The sequence below is a fragment of the Vicugna pacos genome, chromosome 24 (genome assembly GCF_048564905.1).
Source record: "Vicugna pacos chromosome 24, VicPac4, whole genome shotgun sequence".
Taxonomy (NCBI): domain Eukaryota; kingdom Metazoa; phylum Chordata; class Mammalia; order Artiodactyla; family Camelidae; genus Vicugna; species Vicugna pacos.
Window position 1 is genome coordinate 869,145 of NC_133010.1, and position 22,302 is coordinate 891,446.

Sequence of the window (22,302 nt, forward strand, 5' to 3'; positions counted from 1 at the left end):
GAAGGAATAGGGTAAAGCATTCACTACATTTAACTAAGGAAAAAGCTCTTAATCAGGATTGTATGTACATTTTTTCTGTTTTAATTGTATATAGTAGTGAGGAAGATAAACTCTATACTTTTTGGAAGTAATTTATAAGAATTATACTGTTTCTTTTTTTAGGGCTCTGCAGCATCAAGCTGACGTGTCTTGCCTTTGGAAGCTAGTTGGGGATGCTTGTACCAGTCTCCATGCTGTCTCAACATCTAAAGTGAACGTTAGTGTTCTAGGAATCCTTCTAGGTCAGAAAGAAGGAAAACAAGTGCTAAAGAAAAATGAGCTCCTCCATCTTGGAGGAAGGTAATTTACAAAGATTGCCAGTTAATGACATTCAAATTGAATTAGAATGTCATAACCAAACATAACATTGACTTTTGTATTTCCATAGGTGTTATGGCCGTGCATTGAAACTAATGTCTACATCTAATACGTGGTGTGATCTTGGAATTAATTATTATCGCCAGGCACAACACCTAGCAGAAACTGGCAACAACACGAATGATCTTCAAGAATTGTTGGAGAAATCTTTACAGGTGTGATTTTGAAAATTTTTTATAAACTTTTTTAAAACTTAAGGGCTTTTCTGAACGATGTTTTTGATAAAGTACATCTTGTAGTGTTTTTACATAAAACCACATTTCTCTTGATATAAATGCTGATATTCCAGGAAATAAAAATGTGTCTAATTTTACTTTTCAGTGTCTGAAAAAAGCCGTGAGACTCGACAGTAGTAATCACTTATACTGGAATGCTCTTGGTGTAGTTTCATGTTACAGTGGTAAGAACTGAGTAACACTTCAATATTTTTAGAAGATTGTCTATTTCAGTCAGTGAAGTTCAGTTTTATCAAAGTGTGTATTTTTCAGGTATTGAAAATTATGCCCTTGCTCAGCACTGTTTTATCAAGGCAATCCAGTCAGAACAAATTGTGAGTGTTTCTGTGTGTCTTATCTATAAAAAAGAACTTCAAAATTTAGTATTAATAATTTTCTGAGACTGCCATATAGACAAGGGGCCTAATTTCGTATATGTGTGTGTTTTCTAGAATGCTGCTGCATAGACCTACTTGGGAGTGTTATACCTTGCAAGAGAAAAAATTGAGGTGACTATATCATCTGTTTTGTTGTATTAAAAGTAAAGAACATTTTCTATTTACGATCTCTTCATAATAGCCCAACTTCTTGTGGAGAAATACTGTGCACATTGTTGTCTAGTATGCTCTCCAATTTGCTGCTCAGTGATTGATAACATTGTTTATTTTATTAAATAATGAATGTGTACGGTTTAATTTCCTGTCCTTGCCACAAGAAATTCCTGGTTTTGTAATTATGTTGGTTTTTCAATTAGACATTAAAACAATTCTACTGTGAATTATTTGGGTGTTTTTCTGTTTATATTCACATGTAAGAGGAGTCCCATGTAGGCTGTGTTGGGGGTGGTATGATAAAATAAGGGCAACGATTAGTAATCTTTAGAAGCTGAAATTTAACCTCTGCTTGGGTGATTTAGATTTGGCTTTAGCAGATATTAATCCCTGTACATGCCATGGTGTAATTTGTCATACTTGGACAGATATATTAGAGAGTTGAAACTATAGTAACGGGGAGCATGTCTGTAGGTCATGTTTAGAAATTTCCGCAAGTTTATAGATAATAGCACAGCTGTACTGTTTTGTGTTTCAGTCAGTATATTGAATATCATCCTTTTAAAATAGCTTCAGTAATATTCTCAGGGATGCCTCAGGTCACTGCAAAGATTGCTTTAGAAGATTGTAGATTCAATGAAGAAAAATCCTAATTTGGATCTTGAAATATGTGAAAATATATTTTTGAAATGAAAACAAAGCCAGGTGCTAGTCAATCACTGTGAGTGTGGTTTTGTGTAGCATGGCACAGTTACTGCCCATGAGCTCACTTTTGCATAAGGAAAATAAGACTACTTCCTGCCGCGTGTAGATGATTGGGAAAACAATATAAAGCAGCATGTAATGGTAAGTTATTCTCTGTAGCAGAAAGAAAACGCACGCAACTTAGTGTGTCCAAGTAGGGTATCTTGAAAGTTCCCCGACTGCTTAGCACAGGTTCACGTCGACCACTCCTTGTCACCCAGTAGCAGGTGCGTGTCTCAGAACTCACTGATTGTTAGTTGTTGTCTTCCCAGATCAGCTCAAAGAGAAGGGAAAAGACACAGGTTTTCTCTAATTACTCCCATCAGACCTGTGGCTTACCAAATGGACAGGTCTTGGTTAAAAGGGCTGCAGACTCTGAGTTAGAGTGCCTTTTCATTGAGGACCAGAATCGCTAAGCCTGTAGAGAAACTGCCGTGCCCAGCACTGTTCCAGGACTGTGCAGCTGAAACATTGTTTCCAGCATGGCCGATTGTGCTTCAGCAGTGAAGGTTTAGGTTCATGTGTATTTACAGTGACAAATCTGACTGTTCTTATTCTTTTATTTTGTGCTTTTTAAATCTAAGCAATTTAATCTTAAGTTTGTAAAATGAGTTGATGTGTGGTTTTTTTTATTTGCTTTTGCCTTTTTCCTCTAGCAAGCGCATGAAGCTTTCAAAATGGCTCAGTCCCTTGATCCAACTTATTTAATGTGCTGGGTTGGACAAGTAAGCTGTATAACATACATTTATGCATAACCTGTATTATAAATAACCTATTACTAGAAAGTGGTATAAACATCACGTTAGTATAAACAACGATGATAATAATGATAACAGGTAACATTGGAGGGCTCCCTTTGTGCCAGTCACTGTGCTAGGTCCTTTGCATGTGGAAAAGTGAAGCTCAGAGATGCCAGGTATCACTTCCAGGATCATACAGCTTGTAATGATTAAGCTTTGATTTGAGAGGCTTTGAGCACCGTCAGTCTGACATCATCATGCTTAAAAAATAAACCCAGAACTCAGCACACATTTGCTAAAAATAATGAACATTTACAGAGATCGTTTTGATTACATTTTCTCATTTTCTGTAAAATCTTCATGTTTGATTTGGTACTTGTTTATGAGTGCCCACCCTCCTCCCCTACCCGCCACCCGCATAGTTTAGATTTTTGTACTGCCAAATAGGAATCAGGCTACTAGTCTGAGTCTGTTGCTGACTGACTGTTTCACCTTAGCGTACCACTGCTGGATTTCACTTTTCTCACCTGAAGAAGAAGGGGATTGGCCTGATTGGCCTCCAGGGTCTTCTGGTTGAGAAATGGTAATAAATTAGTAAGTGGTTGATTATTTCAGTTCAGAGAATAGTGGGAGCATCACCCATACTGACAAATCATTAATCAGGGTTTAGATACCTTTTACTGTATTTTGCCTTGGGTCTAATTCTGATTAATTAGTAAAACAAGCAGAGTTGGGAAAAGCAAGCTCTTACTCCCATCAGCTGGTAGCACTGGGGCAGTGGCATTACTGCAGTAATCTCTATGTAAGTCTTTGGACCCAGGGGCCCCAAAATTTGCATTTCTAACTGCTCCCAAATGAGGAGGATGCTGCTGGTTCCAGGGACTTCACTCTGAGTAGCATGGCTATAGGTCAGGCGATCTTAGACGCTTATCAGAGTTACCTAAGTAATTTTGCCTTATTTTTCACTTATTTTTTATTCTCAAAGGTAATTTATTTCAGGAGGTAACTAGTAGATTTAATTAAAAGCGATAACAATAGAAGTAAGACTTAATACTAAATTCTCATTTTGTAATGTGTGATACGTAAAAAACCCTGATTTCTTATAAAAGATAAGCTAGAAAGTAATTTTAACTGTCACATAATCTATAAAGTCAAAAGCACAGATATAACTTTTAAAATCCTGAGACAATTTTAAAAATAAACATGTTCACTCTCTACTGAGATCTATGGAAGCTGAATTTCTAGGAGTGAGGACCTCCTTTTTAAAAAGCTTTCTAGTTGAATCTGAGGTGATTCTACTTCAGACAAATACCAGTATGATTAGATCAAGGGTGAGGGGAAAGGGAGAAGGGAGTTCATCAGTGTTCTGAGGAATTTTTTGTGGATTTTCCCACCACTGCCTGGTTTCAAATGGAGTTCTGCAAGCGTCTGTCAGCTTAAGGGCCAATTTAACAAGTTATTCTGGTCCTCTGAGCCAAGGGAACATGGTAGCCAAGATTGGAAAAGAAATTAACTTTGCTTTTAAGCACAGCTAGTGGTTCTTCCAAACAATTTCATTTATTATCATTATTCCTTTAAAACACTAAGAACTTTTTTTTCCTTTTCTAGGCTCTAATTGCAGAGACAGTTGGAAGTTATGACACCATGGACCTCTTCAGGCACACTACAGAACTCAGTATGCATGTAAGAACTTGTTCATTCTTCAGAATTCATTAGCGAATAAAGTACCACCCTTGTTGAGGAAATGAATACATGGTGGTATCAGATGTTAATGACAGCACCATTCTTTCTTAGAAACAGGTTGCTGTCTTTGGAGAACTTCGAGAGCTGATGAATAAATGGCATTGGGATTTAATAGATGCGGTAGTCACAAAGAATAGAAACTGAGACTCGGGAAAAAAAGTGAGATAAAAAACTAAATTTAGTTGACATTTCTGGATTATTTATGAAAGCGTTTCCAAATTCTTTTGATTGATAATTATTCATTTGACCTATGGGAGTGGTGCTGAGAAGCAGCAAACCAACCCATCCGTCAGGACTGTTTTCTGCCCTGTATTTATCCCATTTAATTCTTCTACTTAGATTTGAAGCAAGTGATTTAATGGTGTTCTTAGCTATATTTTATCATAGGGACTCTTCATTTAAAGGCATTTAACAGTTGACTTAAAGAAAACTAAGATGTGATGTTTACTGTGTTGAGGTGCATTGTTTCATTTCTTAATTTTTATTGGGATATTTATTACCCTATGTTCATATGTTAACTTTGGCACTGTTACACACTGAAGGAGCAATTGGTTATGCATATTGGGTCTGTACAACATTGCAAGATAAAAGCAACAGAGAAACAGAGCTGTACCAGTACAACATCCTTCAGATGAATGCAATTCCAGCAGCACAGGTTGTTTTGAGTAAATACATAGGTAAGGCACCTGTTATATAATGGCAAGATACATGAATAACTGTCAAAATAATTTAAAGAGCTTAAATTAAATTTAAAGTTAATTCCAAATTAAATGCTAATTCTTTAAGATAGGAATTTGCACTTTCCTCACCAGTGACCAAGTATTCTGCGTTAGTAAACTTTAGTAAGGAATGTTGAAGAGCGATGAGAATTATTGTTACCTAATGATTCAAGATAGAAGTGATTTCCATGCTGTAGTAGAAAGCATTTTGGAGCTTAATGGGCCTTAATGCTTAGTTTTGTGATTTACTTTCTCTGCAGTCACAAGCCAAGTATTTTACTTCCCTTAACATCTCTTCATCTTGAAAAATAGAGATAACAAAACCGAGGTTGCAGGGTTGTGAGAATTATATGAATATTATATGCTTCATTTTCCAAACCCAGTACCTTTAACATCCCCCTTTAGCACCTGCTCTTGCTTCAAGATACTGGAAAAGTATGTTTAGGCTTAGGAAAAGGACAGAATGCTCAAATTTTATTAACCATCTAGTGTAATAATTTCCATTCTTCCTTAATAAAACTAACATTGAGTTTCAGTCTCAGCTCCACCACTTAGCCAAATGAAATCTTGGGCTTTTTACCAAATTGAATTTCAGTCCTCCCTTCTATAACGCAAGAGTGAAAATATGTATTGCTTAGGATTTAATGAGATATATATACAAAACATTATGCAGAGTACCCAGCCTATCCTAGATGCTCAAGGAATGTTAGTTTCTCTAGCATCTTATTTGTCCCTTGACAAAATTCTAATAAAGAAGCTAGGACTTTAACAGAAATATTGACAGTTGAATAATCTGAAGAATCAGACAGACTGAAAAGTGGGAGAGAAAATGCCTCATCATTGTAATATGCAGGATGGTAACACTCGTGCACTGAGCCTGGGGCACTTGAGTAGAAGGCAATTTCCAGACATCAGCACTTTGGGACATTAACGTGTTATGCAATGTGCCAAAAGGAATGACTAGTGAATATCTAGAGCCTCTGAGAAAGTGTATGATCATAAATTTTGATAGGTTTCCTCACAGATGGGAAACATTTGTAAAGGATTTATATAAAGAGGTAAAGCTTTAGCTTTCTGCAAAATTCTGCTACCTGGAACATGAACAAATCATTCCCTGACAATTATGCATAGCTAGGTTTTTGAGTCTGTAGTGGAGCCATATCATATATTCATTTATCGAATTTAACTACGTGTACTTGGCCAAAAAGTAAGTTAGAAGCAGGAAAAAGAGGGGCAGTGGACAAGAGAGAATGCAGATGAATTGTCTGTCCTGCTGTTTGCCTCAGGGTGAGTGTGGATGGAGGGCATAGATCTCTTACTCAGCTTGACTCAGTGTGGTGACCTGTCCTTGTGTGCTGACTTTAGGATTTTTCAAGAATCATTTTGACTATGTGATTTTCACACTATGCTTTGATGTTAGAACCTAACCATCACATAAGATGTGATTATACTATACTTTGTTTAACAGTTTAAAGGATTTGATGGCTTGCTTCCCAATACAACTAAGTACATCAGATGTATTTCTTTCTTCATTAGTAGATACATGGTAGGTTTTGATATTAGAATTTCAAAATACTGCATTGAAAGGGCCCAAATCATCTTCTGTTTCTAGGGTACAATACTGAATTTTTTTTTAAAACATGGAAATTGAAGCAGAACCACCAAGAGAAATTGTTACTAAATTTAAACACAGAAAGGTTTAAGTGATTAGCCAAAGAACCGAATCTCCTTGTAATTCAAATGACTAGTTTTAACATGAGCTACAATTTCAAATTATTGTATCCTTGGAAATAAAAGTATTCAAACTTTAAAACATAAGTAGAAACCATATGTAACTATAGATGTTACTCAATAACTTTTAAAGAGTCATAAAATGATGATTGGTATTTTATAGTCATGATGAATTAGATTACTGTTCTTAGCAATGCCAATGAAATCAGGAAACAGTCTGGTGTTTAAGATTTTGAAGCAATTGAAAGTAAAACTAATATTTTACAAACACAACCATCATGCACTTGAAAAGATATTTTTGGATTTCCAGAAAGAATTCAGAATTATGCTCCAGCTTTCACAATGTTGGGTTACTTAAATGAAAATCTACAACTGAAAAAGGAAGCAGCAGCTGCATACCAAAGGTAAAGGCACCGTTTAATTGAAATTTGACCCTTATTTGTCATTTGGCCCTTTTAAAAAAACAGAGTCTCATTTTCATGAAGAAAGTACTGATAAAATATTCTGATTCTTTTCCTGATCTTTCATTATCTGTTATTATTACATCTTTGAAGGTAAAAAGATGCAGTTCCACATTTTCAGCTGTAATTTGATTTCTTTTGCTCCTCCTGTGAGAGCAAGACAGAGTGAGAAGAAAAAACAAGAACCAAATTAAAAAAAACCCTCGGATTTTATTTTAGAAAAATCTATCCCTTTAGACTTTGTCTAGCTTTATTAAATGTATGTATTTATTCAGAGAGAAATGAGAATGTTATATATTGGTTTGAATCACTTTAATATCTACCATATAGTACTTATTCATTCAGTAAATACTTGTTGAGCTGCTGTGTGCCAGGCAGTGTTCTTGGCACAGGCAACGTAGCTGTGAGTTTACACAGACATAGGCTCTCTTCTCACGGAGCCCGGGTTCTGGCTGGGGAGGCACATGGTAAGCTAATAAACATCTGGGATGGTAATAATTGCTAAGAAGGAAAATCAGAGCAGAGTAAAGGGCCAGACACTAGTGGCAAATAGGGAATTTGAGATAGGTTTAAGAGGGGTAGGTTTACTAAGGAGGCGGTTGAGTCTGGCCTGCAGGAAGCGAGGCCACAAGCCATTGGGTTATCAAAGCAAGAGCACTCCAGGCAGAGGGAACAGCGAGAGCAAGTACTCTAAACGGGGTGGACACGGCACGTTGAGGAGGCAAGGACGGCGTGCTCGGGTGGGTGGGACGACCAGCCAGGAGAGTGCGAGGAAATGAAGGTCAACTTGAAGTTTCATTCTCAACAAGTCAGTAGATCTGTGAATAAGAAAATTATTGGTCTTGTGAGTACTAGTTAAAAAGTTAAAAGACCTGATTAGCTCACCTCGGAGGCACATCATCATCCTAAATCTAAACAAGTAGATACTTGGAAGAAGACTTGTTAGATAAAAAAATAACCGAGATGTGTCCCAGATGCTTGCCATCGTGTACAGATCCCTCAGGCGCTCAGAGAAGCCATCACCAGATGGTGCTGGAGGCTGTGCAGTCAAGGCTTATTTTGCCAGGTGTATGTGGAACGAGGTCTGTTTCTTTCAGTGTTACAATAAAGTTACCAGTAAAGAAACTGTATAAAAGTGATAGAATACAGCAGTGAGCACGATTTTCAGAGAACAGTAAGCAGCTTTTGAATGCTTGCTACTCTTGTGGAGCGTACATTATAATTGCAAATATCATGAGTCTAACGCTGCTTTGCTTAAAATGGCAACTCCGCAGTCACTGGGATATGCACCACTTTTTCTTGACTGATCATCACTGTTTTCTGCTTTAAATGAGTGTTGGAGACTTGAAACTACAAATTAGGTATAAATCTAACTTGAAGTTTAATTTTTAATATAATACTATTTCTATACTACAATCTATTAGACTTCTCTGCCAAATTTCTGTTTTTCATGTAAGTTCAGGGGCATTTAAAGTTTTTCATAGGTATTTCTCCCTGACTAATCTTTAAACAGAACACAAAATGAAACAAAACAAAGAGCAGAAAGTCTTATATCTGACTCCTATAGTTGCTGAGACATTTCCCTGCTTACCCACAGGGGACTGAGCATGAGAAGGTAAAAATACGTGCTGTCGGCATGTTGTGTTTATTCTAAGCCTCTTGGGACTCCTGGTGACTCATTCCCTTCTCTGAATTCAGAGTAGCCTAAATATTTTTCTGTATGTAACAGGTAAAGGCACATGAGAGCACTCCATTTTGTGGCTTCCTACCTCAAACTACTAGTATATAAATAATTTTAAGGGTGTTCTGTGTACCTCAGATTCTATATACTTCAATTATTTCAAAACTTTAAAACATCAATACAGTTGTTTCCCATATTTAGATTAGAATTTTTGGATTATTTAGAATTCAAGTATGATAAATGATTTCATTTACTAAGAGGTCACTTTATTAAAGTTATTTTCCTGACAACCTAAAATCTAACTAAAAGTACGTTTGTGGTACCAATTTAATAAAATATGAATAAGCTGTATGGAACTAGTTAAACCATTAGTAGAATTAAATGATGACAACAAAACTCTGTAGATCCAGTTAAGGAGGAAGAGTAAAAGAATGCTGTTGCACATGGATAATTTAAATACTTGTCCTTTCTTTAAAGGGCAATTTTGTTGTTACAGACTGCAGAAGACCGAGATACTTACAACGTTACAATGAGAAATTATGGCAGATTGTTATGGTAAGTATATTTTTTCCCATTAATTCTGTGAATCTGTTACATTTTCCTGGTGAAAGTTATGGGACTGGTGAGGTGATGTCCAGTTTCTAGAGTAGAGAGACATGTATAGATGAGTAGGATGGTGACATTCCCTGGAATACGTAATTCCCACCGCACCAAGCTGCTTTAACAGTTTCCTGTCCCTGTAAGGACGCTGAACCCCACTGTGCTTCGTGAGGAGCAGCTGTGGAACTGATGGTTGTGGACTAGACAGGAGAACATTTGCAAGAGAGGTAGTTACTGTCCCTACTAATAGAAGCCTAGTTAATTGGAAGAGGATTAGATTTACTCTGATTTGCCATATATTCTAAAACTGGGGATGGAATTAAGGGTCTAGAAACCCTTTTGAAATAGTACACAAAATTGTGTGTGTGTGTGTGTGCATTTTAGGGGCGGGGAGGGAGCCATTTAACTTCAGCTTCTCAAAGATCTCTAACTTCAAAAAAAGATTAAAAAAAGAAAAAGATTGGAAACCAGTTATTTCAGAAGATAGAACTAGGTCGGGAGAACAGACATGTTCATGGCAGGAAGTTTTTTGGCTCAAAGTAAGGATTCCTCAAGTTGAGAGCTGCCCCCAAATGGATTGTTCCAGTTTGAAACACATTGTTACAACTATAGCTTGATATTTTGGGATTAGTACCTACATCTTTTAAGGAGCTGCATAGTAGAAATCTGGAGTAGCCAACCAGTTCTTTTCTTTTATAACCATGTAACTGAATCAGAGCTATAGACAAAAACTTTTTCCTGTTCTGATTGCTTCTCCTTTTAATTCTTTTAAACTGTGTGTTTAGGAGTTGATAGAGTTCTTAGAGTTCCAAGATTTTGTTGTAGCAGAAGATAAATATGTTGTAAGAAACTGTATGGAACAAAATATCCTTTCTCTTTAGCTAGATGTTTCGTATAATATAACTGTTTTAGAAGAAAATTTATACCTCCCATTGAAAGTTGGTCATCTGATTTCTTTTTAATTTGTTTTTATTATGAAATATATTAAATATCAAAATACAGTAATAAAGTGCGGAGCATAATTTAATGAAAAGTCAGCACTCAGAACAGATCTAAAATTCTGTTAATAGGCTGCGGGGTTCTTTTTCAAAGAAAAAAGTTACAAATAAAGTTGAAGCCCCCTTGTGCTCTTCTCTAGTTCCATAGTTTTCTCTACAAAAGTTTGAAAATAGTTTTCATTAAAAAAAAACTTGTAATATATATGTATGTATCTATTAATAATCTAAGGGAGTCTTCTTCCCTTTATTAAAATATTTATCAAAATTTGAGTTTATTGATGTTTAAATTCTTTAACCTTCATAAAACTAATTTTAGAAGCAAAGATTGCCTGTATTTTTAGCTCCCACCTACACCTGCCCCCAAGATTAAAACGATTTTATGAAAAGATTTCCAATAACACATTAAAAATAGAAACAGCTTCTGATTACAGTGATCGATGCCAGAAATAAGAATCTCAAAGACCCTGTTCCAGTTGATGGTAGCTTCTCTTCATTTTTAAATAAACAGAACAAGTATTTGTGTGTTTGTGTGTTTGTGCATTCTATGGTAGTATCATATATGACAATTTTTACTTTTCTTCCTATTAAATACAGAAAAGATGATGTATAGTTTTGTCTGTGAAATTTTAGTATATCTATATGCCTTCCAAAAATGTGTGTGCAGTTAAAAACAGTTTATACAAAGGCGAGGTTTGATTCTGACTGGGTATTTTATGACTTGTTAACCTTGTCAAAGATGCTAGAACTGTACTCATAGGGTAATATTTAATTAGTGTATTAAGCTTAAAAAATTAGAGTTCTTTATAAAAGTCAACTTGAAATTATTTTGGTAACTTGAGAGTTTAATTCAAGTTTGTTTAAAAAAAAGACACTGTAATTTCTCAGAACTGGTCATTTTCACACGTAATTTGAAAGAAACAAAATGTGAAGTTAACTCCCTCTAGTACATCCTATTTGAAATAAGTGATATGCCTTCTATTTTAATGTCAGTCTTTTCTACAGCTTTAACATGTTAAATGAGTAGGTTGTTTAAAGAACCTTGGTATGATGATATCTCTGTAGTTTGATAAATGAAAATGATTTTTGATATTAAAAGTAAGTTATGTTTTGCTTCTTAGTTCCATTGGTGAATATGATAAAGCTATCCAGGCTTTTAAGTCCACGCCCCTTGAGGAATTAGAAGACATCATAGGTTTTGCATTGGCTTTATTTATGAAGGGTCTGTACAAAGAGAGTAGCAAAGGTAAGTATGTTGCTTAAAGCTAAAGGGTATTTACATCCTACCAGATTCCAGAGAAGACTTTAATCATGATAAGCTTATATACAGAAAAATGTGATATTAAGATGGGGGTAGGTGCTGCAGTATTTATTAAAAATCTGACTAGGAGTCAGGAAAAATACTACGTATTTTTTAGCTTGTTCCCTCATTTAGTATATTATTATGATGAATAGTCACCATAATAATGTAATCATTTAGCAGTGTTGTGAACTGCGTATTACCTTTATTATTTAGATGAAGAAACTGGGGCCCAAGCTCTCTGATGGTACACATGTAAGGTAGCATTTGAAAGCTGGTCTTTACTGTTCCACAGTGTTTCAGTATACATTTCTGATAAATGAAGACCTCAACCATTGTTAGTAATAATATACTTTGGTTTCTCCAAAAATGTTTATTGAGTACATTTCCATATAAATGCGCCGAACCTATGTGTGTGCATCTCATTGTAAGTATCTACTGCTTAATGAAGTTCCTGCTCTGTTCATGGGGATTTGGTTGATATCTCAATGGCTGTGGGCCTCCAATTCTTTTAATGTTACTGACTCAGAATTCTCTATAGATTCAGAAGATGCAGTTTGGGAAATGGCACATAATAATCCTAATGATATCCCCAGAATCACTGTGGAACAGCTAAACCAAGTTATGCTATTTATGAGTTTTTATTCTATTGACTTGAGAACAAAGGGATAATATATAATTTTAGTTAGACTATTTTGAAAGCTAGGATTAGGAAAGGAAAAACCCCAGTTTGTCAATCAGGGTTGCTTTTACATTGTTTTGCTTTTGTTTCTGACTCTGTGTAACAGCCTATGAGAGAGCCTTGTCTGTTGTTGAATCAGAACAAGACAAAGCCCATATCTTGACAGCTCTGGCAATAACGGAGTATAAACAAGGAAAAATGGATGTAGCCAAGACTTTGCTATTTAAATGGTATGTATAGTTAACATCAACACTTAAGATGACCAGATCCTTAAATATTGGGTGAAAATTTAGAGTAACGTAAAATGACATTCTTAATGTTTTAGGAATGTTTTGGTGAATAAAAGGGATTGGACCTACCTGGTTTTGAACAGTCACAGATAGAGCTAGAGATTATGATTTAATCTTAGTCCTGGATCCATCCAATTCTTCAAAGTCATTTTGTACTCTGGGTGTATTATTTTTTTTTAAATAGAGTAATTGATCACCTAATCTGGTAAGATCTTGAAATTTTTATTAAGGCAGCCGTAACTGGCTTGTTTTGGTCCTGTGGGTTCCCAGAGAGATTTTTTTTTTCCTCTTCCCTTTTCAGGTTTACCTGATAAAGTTCAGGTAAAATTGAGCCTTTAAAAAAAAAACACAATATAACTTATAACTATTTATATAATTTCTGTTACTAAAACATCCTCTGATATCTGTGGTTATTTATGTGGATTTTTTTGACTTCTTGAAATTTTTTCTTTCTTGTGAAAGCTTAATTCCTTCAAAAGTAGTAGATGATTAATAAATGCTATTGAGACAGTGGTTATCAATGAGTGCTTTATTGGCATTTTAAGGGTTATGAATCCTCATAGTACAAAATTGCCTCCCTATTGCAGCGAGATTGCATCCTTGTCCCACATCTGTTAAGTGCTAATAGCACTCTTCAATCATTGTGAAAACTAGAAGTGTCTCCATATATCTCCAGTTATGCTCCCCCATCCAACGGTGGGGGCAGGGAGATGATTAGCTGGTATTAGTTGAGAACGACTTCTGTAGGATAAGCTCTATATTTGTGTATTCATTGTGATACTTTTGTCCCATCCTGAGTAAAGTAATTTTCTTGTATAATAAATAAACAGTTCTTTCTCCTTCTTTAAGCTATTTTGAGAAAACCAATCAAAATTTTTAAAAAATCTTGTCACTTTACATGGATGCACTCATGTAATGTGAATATATGGCTATGTAACATTCAGAGAACCCAAAGTTGCAAATGGCTTGGGGAGAAGAATCAAAGATGCCCTTGTACTACTGGAGGTATCAAGAACAAAAGCAACCCCAATTTAGACACAATTAGATTAGTCTTGGGTTACTATTTAAAACAGTAACATTAGTGGAAGTAGGGAAAAGTGATAGAATATAGTCTTATTCTTTTTGCCTTTTATTGTGAGGGAAAACCTTTATCTTCTTTTTTTGTGGTGTTGGATCCAGGGCTAGATATTTTATCTACTTCATGTTTCTTTGTTTTTCATTCTCTGCATGTCATCTTTTAAACTTAACGCTACCAACTGCTCCCTTTCCTGCTCCTTGGCATTCTTTTCTTTGACTTCCTTTCTGTGAAAAATACAGTTATCAATTCTGAATTGATTGTACTTGGCATTCATATGATAGAAACTAAGCAATGTCCTAGGTGCTTATTTAAGGGGAATATGAGTCAGTTCAACATATAAAGGGAAAAAAATTGCTTACCAACCTCATACAGTTTATGATATTAAATAATTGCATATAAAATCCCTAGCACATGGTACAGGACAATATGAAGGTACCGCACATTCAGCACATGTTAACTTAGTGGGATGTAGTCATTTGATTATAATTTAGATTTTGTGTATTAATAAATATGAGAGTAGGTAGGTTTTTCTCCTTTCTGAATCAAGGCACAAATTAGAATTTCTTCCTTTGTTGTTAGTATTGGAATTTATATTTTAGTATTTGCTTTTTTTTTAAGTTACAACTTACAGTATGCTTTATTTGTATTGATGGAAATGACTGTGACTGATACTATTCCCTGTTTGAATGCCTACATCTATTAGCCCTTACCGTAAAAAGAGTTACTATGGATGCTTTAAGTACTGTGTACTCCAGAGCTGCCCATGAACATTCATGTTATACATGTTTGTTAAAATCAAATTCTAAGCAGTTTGCTTACCCCTCTCAAAAAATAATAGAAAGACATAGTGGTAGGTATGTGATATTTTATAATGTAATAAATATTTGTTATATTTTAATAAACTTTATTTCAAAGATTTTCAAAATTCCTTTGTTTTGTTACAGTACAACACTTGTAATTATTATTTGAAGTATTACTAAGTTTGTAGGGAGCTAAGGTTTTCTTCATTTAAATTAATAAGGATTCCTAAACAGAGGTAACTCTGTAAGACTAAATCAAATTTCACAGTTGAAGAAGGGAAAAAATAGCTGATTTTACATACAAAATTTAAGTTCTCCTTCTGTTATAAATATACCGCTTGGTAGATATAGGTAGTATTTATACTTACTATATATAGCATCACAGAGCAATAAGAAAAAGCTTTTTGAGAATGATAAAAAAATCAGATCTTAGATTAAGGGTTTTCCGTTGTATAATTCATACCTTCTAGGATTTTTTCTAGGATTTTATTGAAACTAGAGATTTTAGTAAAACTGTTCTAATTATTTATCTAGAACTGAGATCCAAAGAGACTGTGATGTATGTTTGTTTCTAAACTTAGACAAAATGACCAGAAAAGGAATTTGGCTGTTAATACTCTGTGAAAGGCCATTGGTACTTTTAACTGCTTCAGAAATTTAGGGAAATTACTGTTCCTAGAAACCAAGGAATTTGCTTTTATATGTATCTTAAAAGCTGGGCTATCATTTGGTGAATTTACAAGTAAATTGTTTTTCCTACTAAATGTTAAGTATGTTTTAATAGTTCCACACTATTGTACTCATGGCTAATAGGCAATTAAAAATACATTTACAGCTCTATCTTAAAGGAACCAACCACAGAAAGCCTTCAAACCCTGTGTGCTTTAGGATTGGCAATGCAGGATGCTACACTGTCCAAAGCTGCACTTAATGAGTTACTGAAGCACGTCAAACAGAAAGACAATGATTATCAGAGGTGCCTTCTTACTTCAGCGGTTTATGCACTGCAAGGCCGCAGTGTGGCAGTGCAGAGACAGGCATCGAAGGCTGTTCACAGGTAAATTCTGTACTTGTGCACTCAGGGTCTGATTATGCTTAACGAGTTTGTCTTTGAGATTTGGACCTTATTAAGACTATACAGTGAGGTAGGTGTATATATTTGGAAACCACATTTTGGTTTTATGAAATTGTACATAGGACCAGGTAACCGTACACAGTTATTTCACCTATAATGATTTAAATTAAAAATTCGGTTCATGAAGACAAGAGAACAGAAATTTTTCCTTTATTCAGATTAAGGCCCAAACCTTGTTTTAGTATGAAAGCCCTTACAAATTCTCAAGTGTGTGATATTGTCAGCTTCTTACCTGATACTTTTCAAGTTTGATGGTTTTAGGAATTTTTTGGTCACTCAAACATCCATTAATATATGCAAAATTTAGAAAGCTGTCATCATTAGCAGTAGTGGTTATTTATTTGTTTTATTTTCAGCAGCAAAGTGTTATGTCTGCAGTTGATTTTCCTTCCACCATTCTCATCTCTGTGTGTTTTCTTTGAATATAACATATTAAATTTCCTTAACCTTTCTTGATTAGATATCATGGCTTTGTAATCATCACATTGCCGATTTTTCTTTCTTATTTTAATAAAGACTATAGGTGTATATATGAGATAAAAGTATGTTTTCTAAAAATTCAGACAGTTTCAACCACACATGGACTAATTGTGTCCATACAGTTACATTGCATTACATGTGAACTTGTTTTACATTATGAATTAAGATTATCTAAAAGATTTTAAAGTTAGGTATTAAATAAAATGTTGATTTTTTTGATTTTTTGTTATTAAAGTAACATCTCTAAGCCCTCTATTTTTTTTTTTTATCATCTTTATAGTAATCCAGCTGACCCTGCTCTTTGGTCTCTGTTGTCCCAAGTGGTTGCCCAGCATGCTCAATGAAATGCAAAAGTGAGTATCTTTCTGTCCTGAATTCTGACAGAAAGATAAAATAACTTGTGATGGGGTAAATAATATAATTTTAAAGTATTAGCATTAGCATTCTGGAAAATAATTAACTAATATAGCAAGGGAATTCTATTCCTTAACGAAGTTTTCTATCAGTAGTACACTGAGTTTCTTCCATGTGCTATCGTACCGCTCTGGGTGTTACCGAAAATGGAGAGAAGGAGGTGGACTTTTTTGAACATGTTAATGGCTATGTGATAATATTATGCTTGTAATGTTGCCATTTAGTAAGCATTAGCTGTTGTGTCTCTGAATCCCAAAAGATAATTTTACTTAAAAGCTTCTTGAAGGTAAGAAAATAAGCACTGGAACACTGCAAATTATCTGAAAATGTGAGTCTAAACATGAAGTCACTGATGTTCTATAAAAGGGATTTTCACTGTATTTTAGTTCATAACAGCCAGATATTTTCAGGAGTCTATAAAGTATTTTGTTAACCTCTTTCTGTGTGTAATATGTCCATTCATAGTTTACATAAGTAGTCGGTAAACATTATGGTCGTAGCTAATATGTTTTGAACACTTATTACGTCTAATAATTCCAGTGCCTTAAGTCTGTGTGCATCTTTTTTTGTTTATTATTTCTACTGGTTTTCATACTAGCTTTGTTTCTTGGTTTGCCTGACTGGGTGAGCTTGTAGATTTTTTTTGTGGTAATAATTTGAGGCCTAGAATTGAGGTATATTTCTACAGAAAGAAATTGTACTTTTTTCTACCAGGTGTTTGTGAGCTTCACCAATCAGGAACCACCTTAAAAAAGATATATAGCTTGAGGTTTCTGGACCAAGCAGGTTGCTGTGTGCCTGGGTTTCAAGGTCATTTGAATCCTGGTTTACTTTTGATTCACTTTTAATCTGAGTGTATAGCGCCTTGATTGGGGGGTCAAGTATCTTAGCTTATTTTGATATGAATTTCCTATATACTCCTTCCTTGTGTGAGCCCTGCCTGGGCTCTGATTTCTGTCCCACTAGCCTGCAAGTCCTTCAGACTGAAAATTAAAATTTGTTAGGATCTGCAAATGCAGAACTGCCTTCCTTCACTTACCTCTGTGAATTCCAGTTTTCCTTTTTAGTTTTGGCTCCTTAATATCTTGTCAGCTTTCTAGTGCTTTTAAGAATACATGCTTTTTATATTTTATCCCAGTGCTTAAACTTAAATGTGCAAATGAAATCACCTGATAATTTTGTTAAAATGCAGATTCTAATTCAGGTCAGGGGTGGGGCCTGATATTCTGCATTGCTAACAACCTCCTGGAGAATGTCAGTTGTGCTGGTGTACAGGTCACACTTTGAGTAGCATAGTTTTTTCCTACATTTTTAGTTCTTTTCAGTCAATGAGTTTGTTCACAGAAAAGACCATGATTATTAGACACTGGAATAAAGTACTTATTATGTGCCAGCTATTATGCTAGGTATTTTTATATATTTTGTCACTTAATATGAAGTAGATGCAATTCATGTCCATAGAGGAGGACGCTTGAGACATAGAGATTAAATAACTTGAGCAAAATCACTGTTCATAGATGTGGTGATGGTTTATCTCAGATCTAACTCTTGAATCCTCCTGCTCTGCTGTGTTGTCTTTCTTCTTTTTAATCCATCTTCTATTTGCTTTATATTGACATTTAAAAATTTTTTATTTTTAGCATTCTTTATATGCTAAATATGGTTTTGAAAACATTTCTGATACACTTATGAGATAAAGAATATAGGATACTTCTAATTTACAATGAAATAATTCTAATAATTCACTTTTCTAGGTAAAATGTCTAGTGGAATTTTTAAAACTTAAGGATTTCAAATCAACTTTATGAAAACCACAATGCTGTATATATTTTCCTTATTTTTAATATTGAGTTGATTATTAAAGCAGTGACAAGCTTCATGATGCTCTGAACTTTAGTTATTCATTTTACTAGGGACTGTGGACATTTTAAAAATACTGCTTTTCATGGAGTGAAGCCATATTTTTCTTACAATAAGTTTTGTGGTTTCTGTTTTTTTTTTCATTCAGTCTTTGTTTCACACTCTTGTATATTGTTAGAAAATTATATATTTGTTACCACTGTAAAATCATGTAACTTTTGGATCTTTAATGAATAATTTAAAAGAACAGAGTTGAAATGATCATAGTAGAAAACGGTTTTTCTTTTATAAAAATATTAACCTTTTTTTTAAAGCAGTAATAAGTTGGTACTTAAGAAGTTAGGGATTATGAATGTGATAAAAGCAAACCTTTCAAATGATTTAATGTAAAGATTTATCAGTCTGTTTTCACTTTTTGTGAAAGTTTATGCATTTATCTAAATAATCATTTGTTTAATATTATAGGGAGGTGCAGTAGCAGAAATCGTGGCTCATATCCTGGACTCAAATCATGGAAAGGTTAGTTTGCCCCTGTTCAAACGAAGTGTTCTTCTTGTTAAATAGTATTATTGATGAAAGAGTAATTTTTCTTCCTAGGCTTAGGGTCACATCATATCCAATATAGTCCTACTTTTAAAGTTACTTTGAAAGTCAGGAAACTATAGAAAGAATTTGTTAACATCCTTCCTTTCTCTTATGTAGAAGGCGTTACTGTACACTGCAGTCAATCAGTTCGCTATGGGAAACAATTCAGCAGAAAATGAAAAAAATACTGCACTAAAGACCATTCAAAAGGCAGCTCTCCTTTCTCCAGGTGAATATAATATAATCATTCAGTATCACCTCTGTGAAATTCATTTAGTTGTTTCATATAGCCATAGGTTTTTTCATTTATTTTTATGACTATACTGTAAAATATCTCTTTTACTGTTGATGGACATTTGGATTCCACTTGACCCTTGAACATCACACGTTTGAACTGCACAGGTCCACCTGCACATGGATATTTTTCGACAGTAAATACTGTAGTACTGTACAGTCTATGATTGGTTGAAGCCTTGGAACTATAGATACAGTATCTGTGTTGTTCAAGAGTTCACTGTGTTTCCAGGTTTTGGCTATTATGATTAATGCTGCTGAGTCCATCCTGGAATATGTCTTCTGGTGGGAGATAGAGTATGTGTACATTTACTTTTATTGGTCCCGTCACATGGTTTTTTAAAGTGATTGTCCAACTGAAGTTCCCACCAGCAAATTATGAGCAGCTGAATTGCTGGTATTCCTAGATGGTGGTTATTGTTCTCCCTTTTCAGTGAATGTGTGGGTAGTAGTATCTCATGGTGGTTTTAACTTGAATTTACCTGATGACAAATGCTGTTGAGCCTCTATTCGTATACTTATTGAACCTTTGGATATCCTCTTTTTAGAGTACTTTTTCCTTAGTGCAGTTTTTCATGGGTTGTTTTCTTACTGAATTGTTGGAATTTGTTATATTTTCTGGGTACAGCACAGTTTTGGATGTCTCTGTTGCAGGCATTTTCTCACATCTGTGCCTTGGCTTAACACTTTCTTAATACTACTTTTTGGTAAGTAGTTCTTAATGAAATCTAGTTTATCATTTTTAAATGGTTAATGCTTTCTTGAGGCATTCTATTTAAGAACCCTGCTTAACTTCAAGTTCATGAAGATACTGTTCTGTTTTTCTTTAGAAACAATAGTTTTACCTTTCACATGTAAATCTATAGTTCATCCTGGATTAATTTTTGTGAATGTTACAGGGTCAGGGTTCATTTTTTTTTTCGTGTGAACATGTAATTGTCCTAGCACCATCCTTTGAAAAGAGCGTTATGTCTCCACTGGATTGTAGTGATGCTTTTGTCATACAAATCAGGTGATTGTGTATGTGTGGGTCACTTAGGGCTCCCTGTTCTTTTACTTCTTTTTCACGGATCTGTTTGTTTATTCTTGCTAACAGCTTTATTATTAGTTTCGATGTGTGGAGGTAATATTAAGAGCTCCAGGTTTTTGGTTTCCTTCAAGTTTGTCTCAGTCATTTCAGGTCTTGCATTTACATATAAATTGTCAATTACCCTCCCCTCTCCAACAAAGCAAAAGCCCCACTGGGATCTTGATTGGAATTGCATGAATCTATAGTTTAATTTGGAGAGAATTGACAAAGTATTGCTATTGAGTTTCTCTATCCAGAAATGTTTTATAGTCCTCATTATTTAAGTTTTAAGTTTCTCTAAGCAGTGTTTTAAAGTTTTTCATATAGAGGTCTTTTACATTTTTGTGTTACATTTATTTCTAACTCGATTTTTTTTGCTCTATTACAAGTAGTATTTTTTTCTGTATGTTAGTGTCAAACATGTAGAAATACAGTTGGTTTTTATATATTAACCTTCCAGGAACCTTGCTAAATAAATTCACTTATTCTTTTGAAATGGTTTTGTGTTTTCTATATACACAATTATGTGCTTTGGGATAATGAAGTTTCGCTTTTTCTTTCCAAAATTTTTATGCTAATTTTTTCTTGCCATATTGCACTGTATAAAGCCTCGAATACAATATTAAGCAGAAGTACTGATAAGGGAGAATTCTTCTTTTATTCTCTACCTCAGGTAGAAAGCATTTACAATTTCATGATTAAGTATAAAATTTGCTTTAGGTTTTTGTAGATTTGTCTATCAGATTTTTACATGGCTTTCCAGTTTATATTCCAGATTAAGGAAGTTCTTTTCTATTCTGAGTTTATCGAGAAAGATTTGTTTTTTATTATGAATGAGTGGGTTTTGCAGGAAGCATCTATGAAAATGGTTCCTTTTCTTTATTCTGTTAATGTGGTAGATTGCATTGATTTTCAAACGTTAAATCAACATTTCATTCTTAGAAGAAACCCTACTTGGTCATGACATATTATATATTGCTAGAGTCAATTTGTTAATTTCTTTGTTTAGAATTTTTGTACCTATTTTCATGAGAGAGATTGGGCTGTAATTTTTCTTTCTCTTGAGGTTCTTGTTAGGTTTTGGTATCTGTGTTATTCCTTCTTTCTCTATTTTCTGAAAGAGTTTGTGTAAGAGTAACATTTATTTCTTTGATGTTTGGAAGAATTAATAATTGAAGCCATTCAGGCCAAGAATTTCCTTTATAGAAAAGTTTGTGTCTTTTTAAATTTGAGATTAAATTTTTTAAATAGACATAGAACTCTGAAGATTTCCTGTTTCTTTAACATTAGTGACTTGCAAAGAATTTATTCAGCACAACTCTATTTCAAATTTATTAGCATAAAGTTGTTCAACATACCCTCTTTTTTTTGTAAAATCTGTAATAATTATCCCTTCTGCATTCTTATACTGGTAATTTTGTGTTGTCTTGATAACAAGCAATTTTATTAACGTTTCAAAGAACCAGCTTTTCGTTTTGATTTTATTATACTTTCTTTACATGTTATTTATTTCTTTGTTACTTATTTAACTTTCTTTGGATTTAGTCCCCCCAACCCCAACTTCTTGACATAGAAACTTACAAATTTTTCATCTTTCTGCAATATATGCACCGCTTAAGATTTTATGTAAAGCTTTCATTATCATTCATTTGAAATGTTTTCTCATTTCTAGTTTAATTCCACCTAATCAGAATGCACTTTGTGTGATTTTCATTATT

The 22,302-nt window shown here is 34.3% G+C and overlaps 1 protein-coding gene across 1 annotated transcript in view; it reads left to right on the top strand.

Moving 5' to 3' along the window:
• Positions 1–22,302, top strand: part of LOC107035189 (superkiller complex protein 3-like) — a 34,963-nt gene that overhangs the window by 10,675 nt on the left and 1,986 nt on the right. Inside the window, 16 exon segments of the mRNA XM_072948884.1 lie at positions 163–339; positions 428–572; positions 739–817; positions 906–967; positions 1,085–1,141; positions 2,584–2,652; positions 4,276–4,348; positions 4,944–5,087; positions 7,171–7,264; positions 9,480–9,557; positions 11,719–11,843; positions 12,686–12,809; positions 15,583–15,804; positions 16,643–16,715; positions 19,102–19,155; positions 19,339–19,450. Of these exon segments, the coding sequence (XP_072804985.1) occupies positions 163–339; positions 428–572; positions 739–817; positions 906–967; positions 1,085–1,141; positions 2,584–2,652; positions 4,276–4,348; positions 4,944–5,087; positions 7,171–7,264; positions 9,480–9,557; positions 11,719–11,843; positions 12,686–12,809; positions 15,583–15,804; positions 16,643–16,715; positions 19,102–19,155; positions 19,339–19,450 (1,688 nt within the window).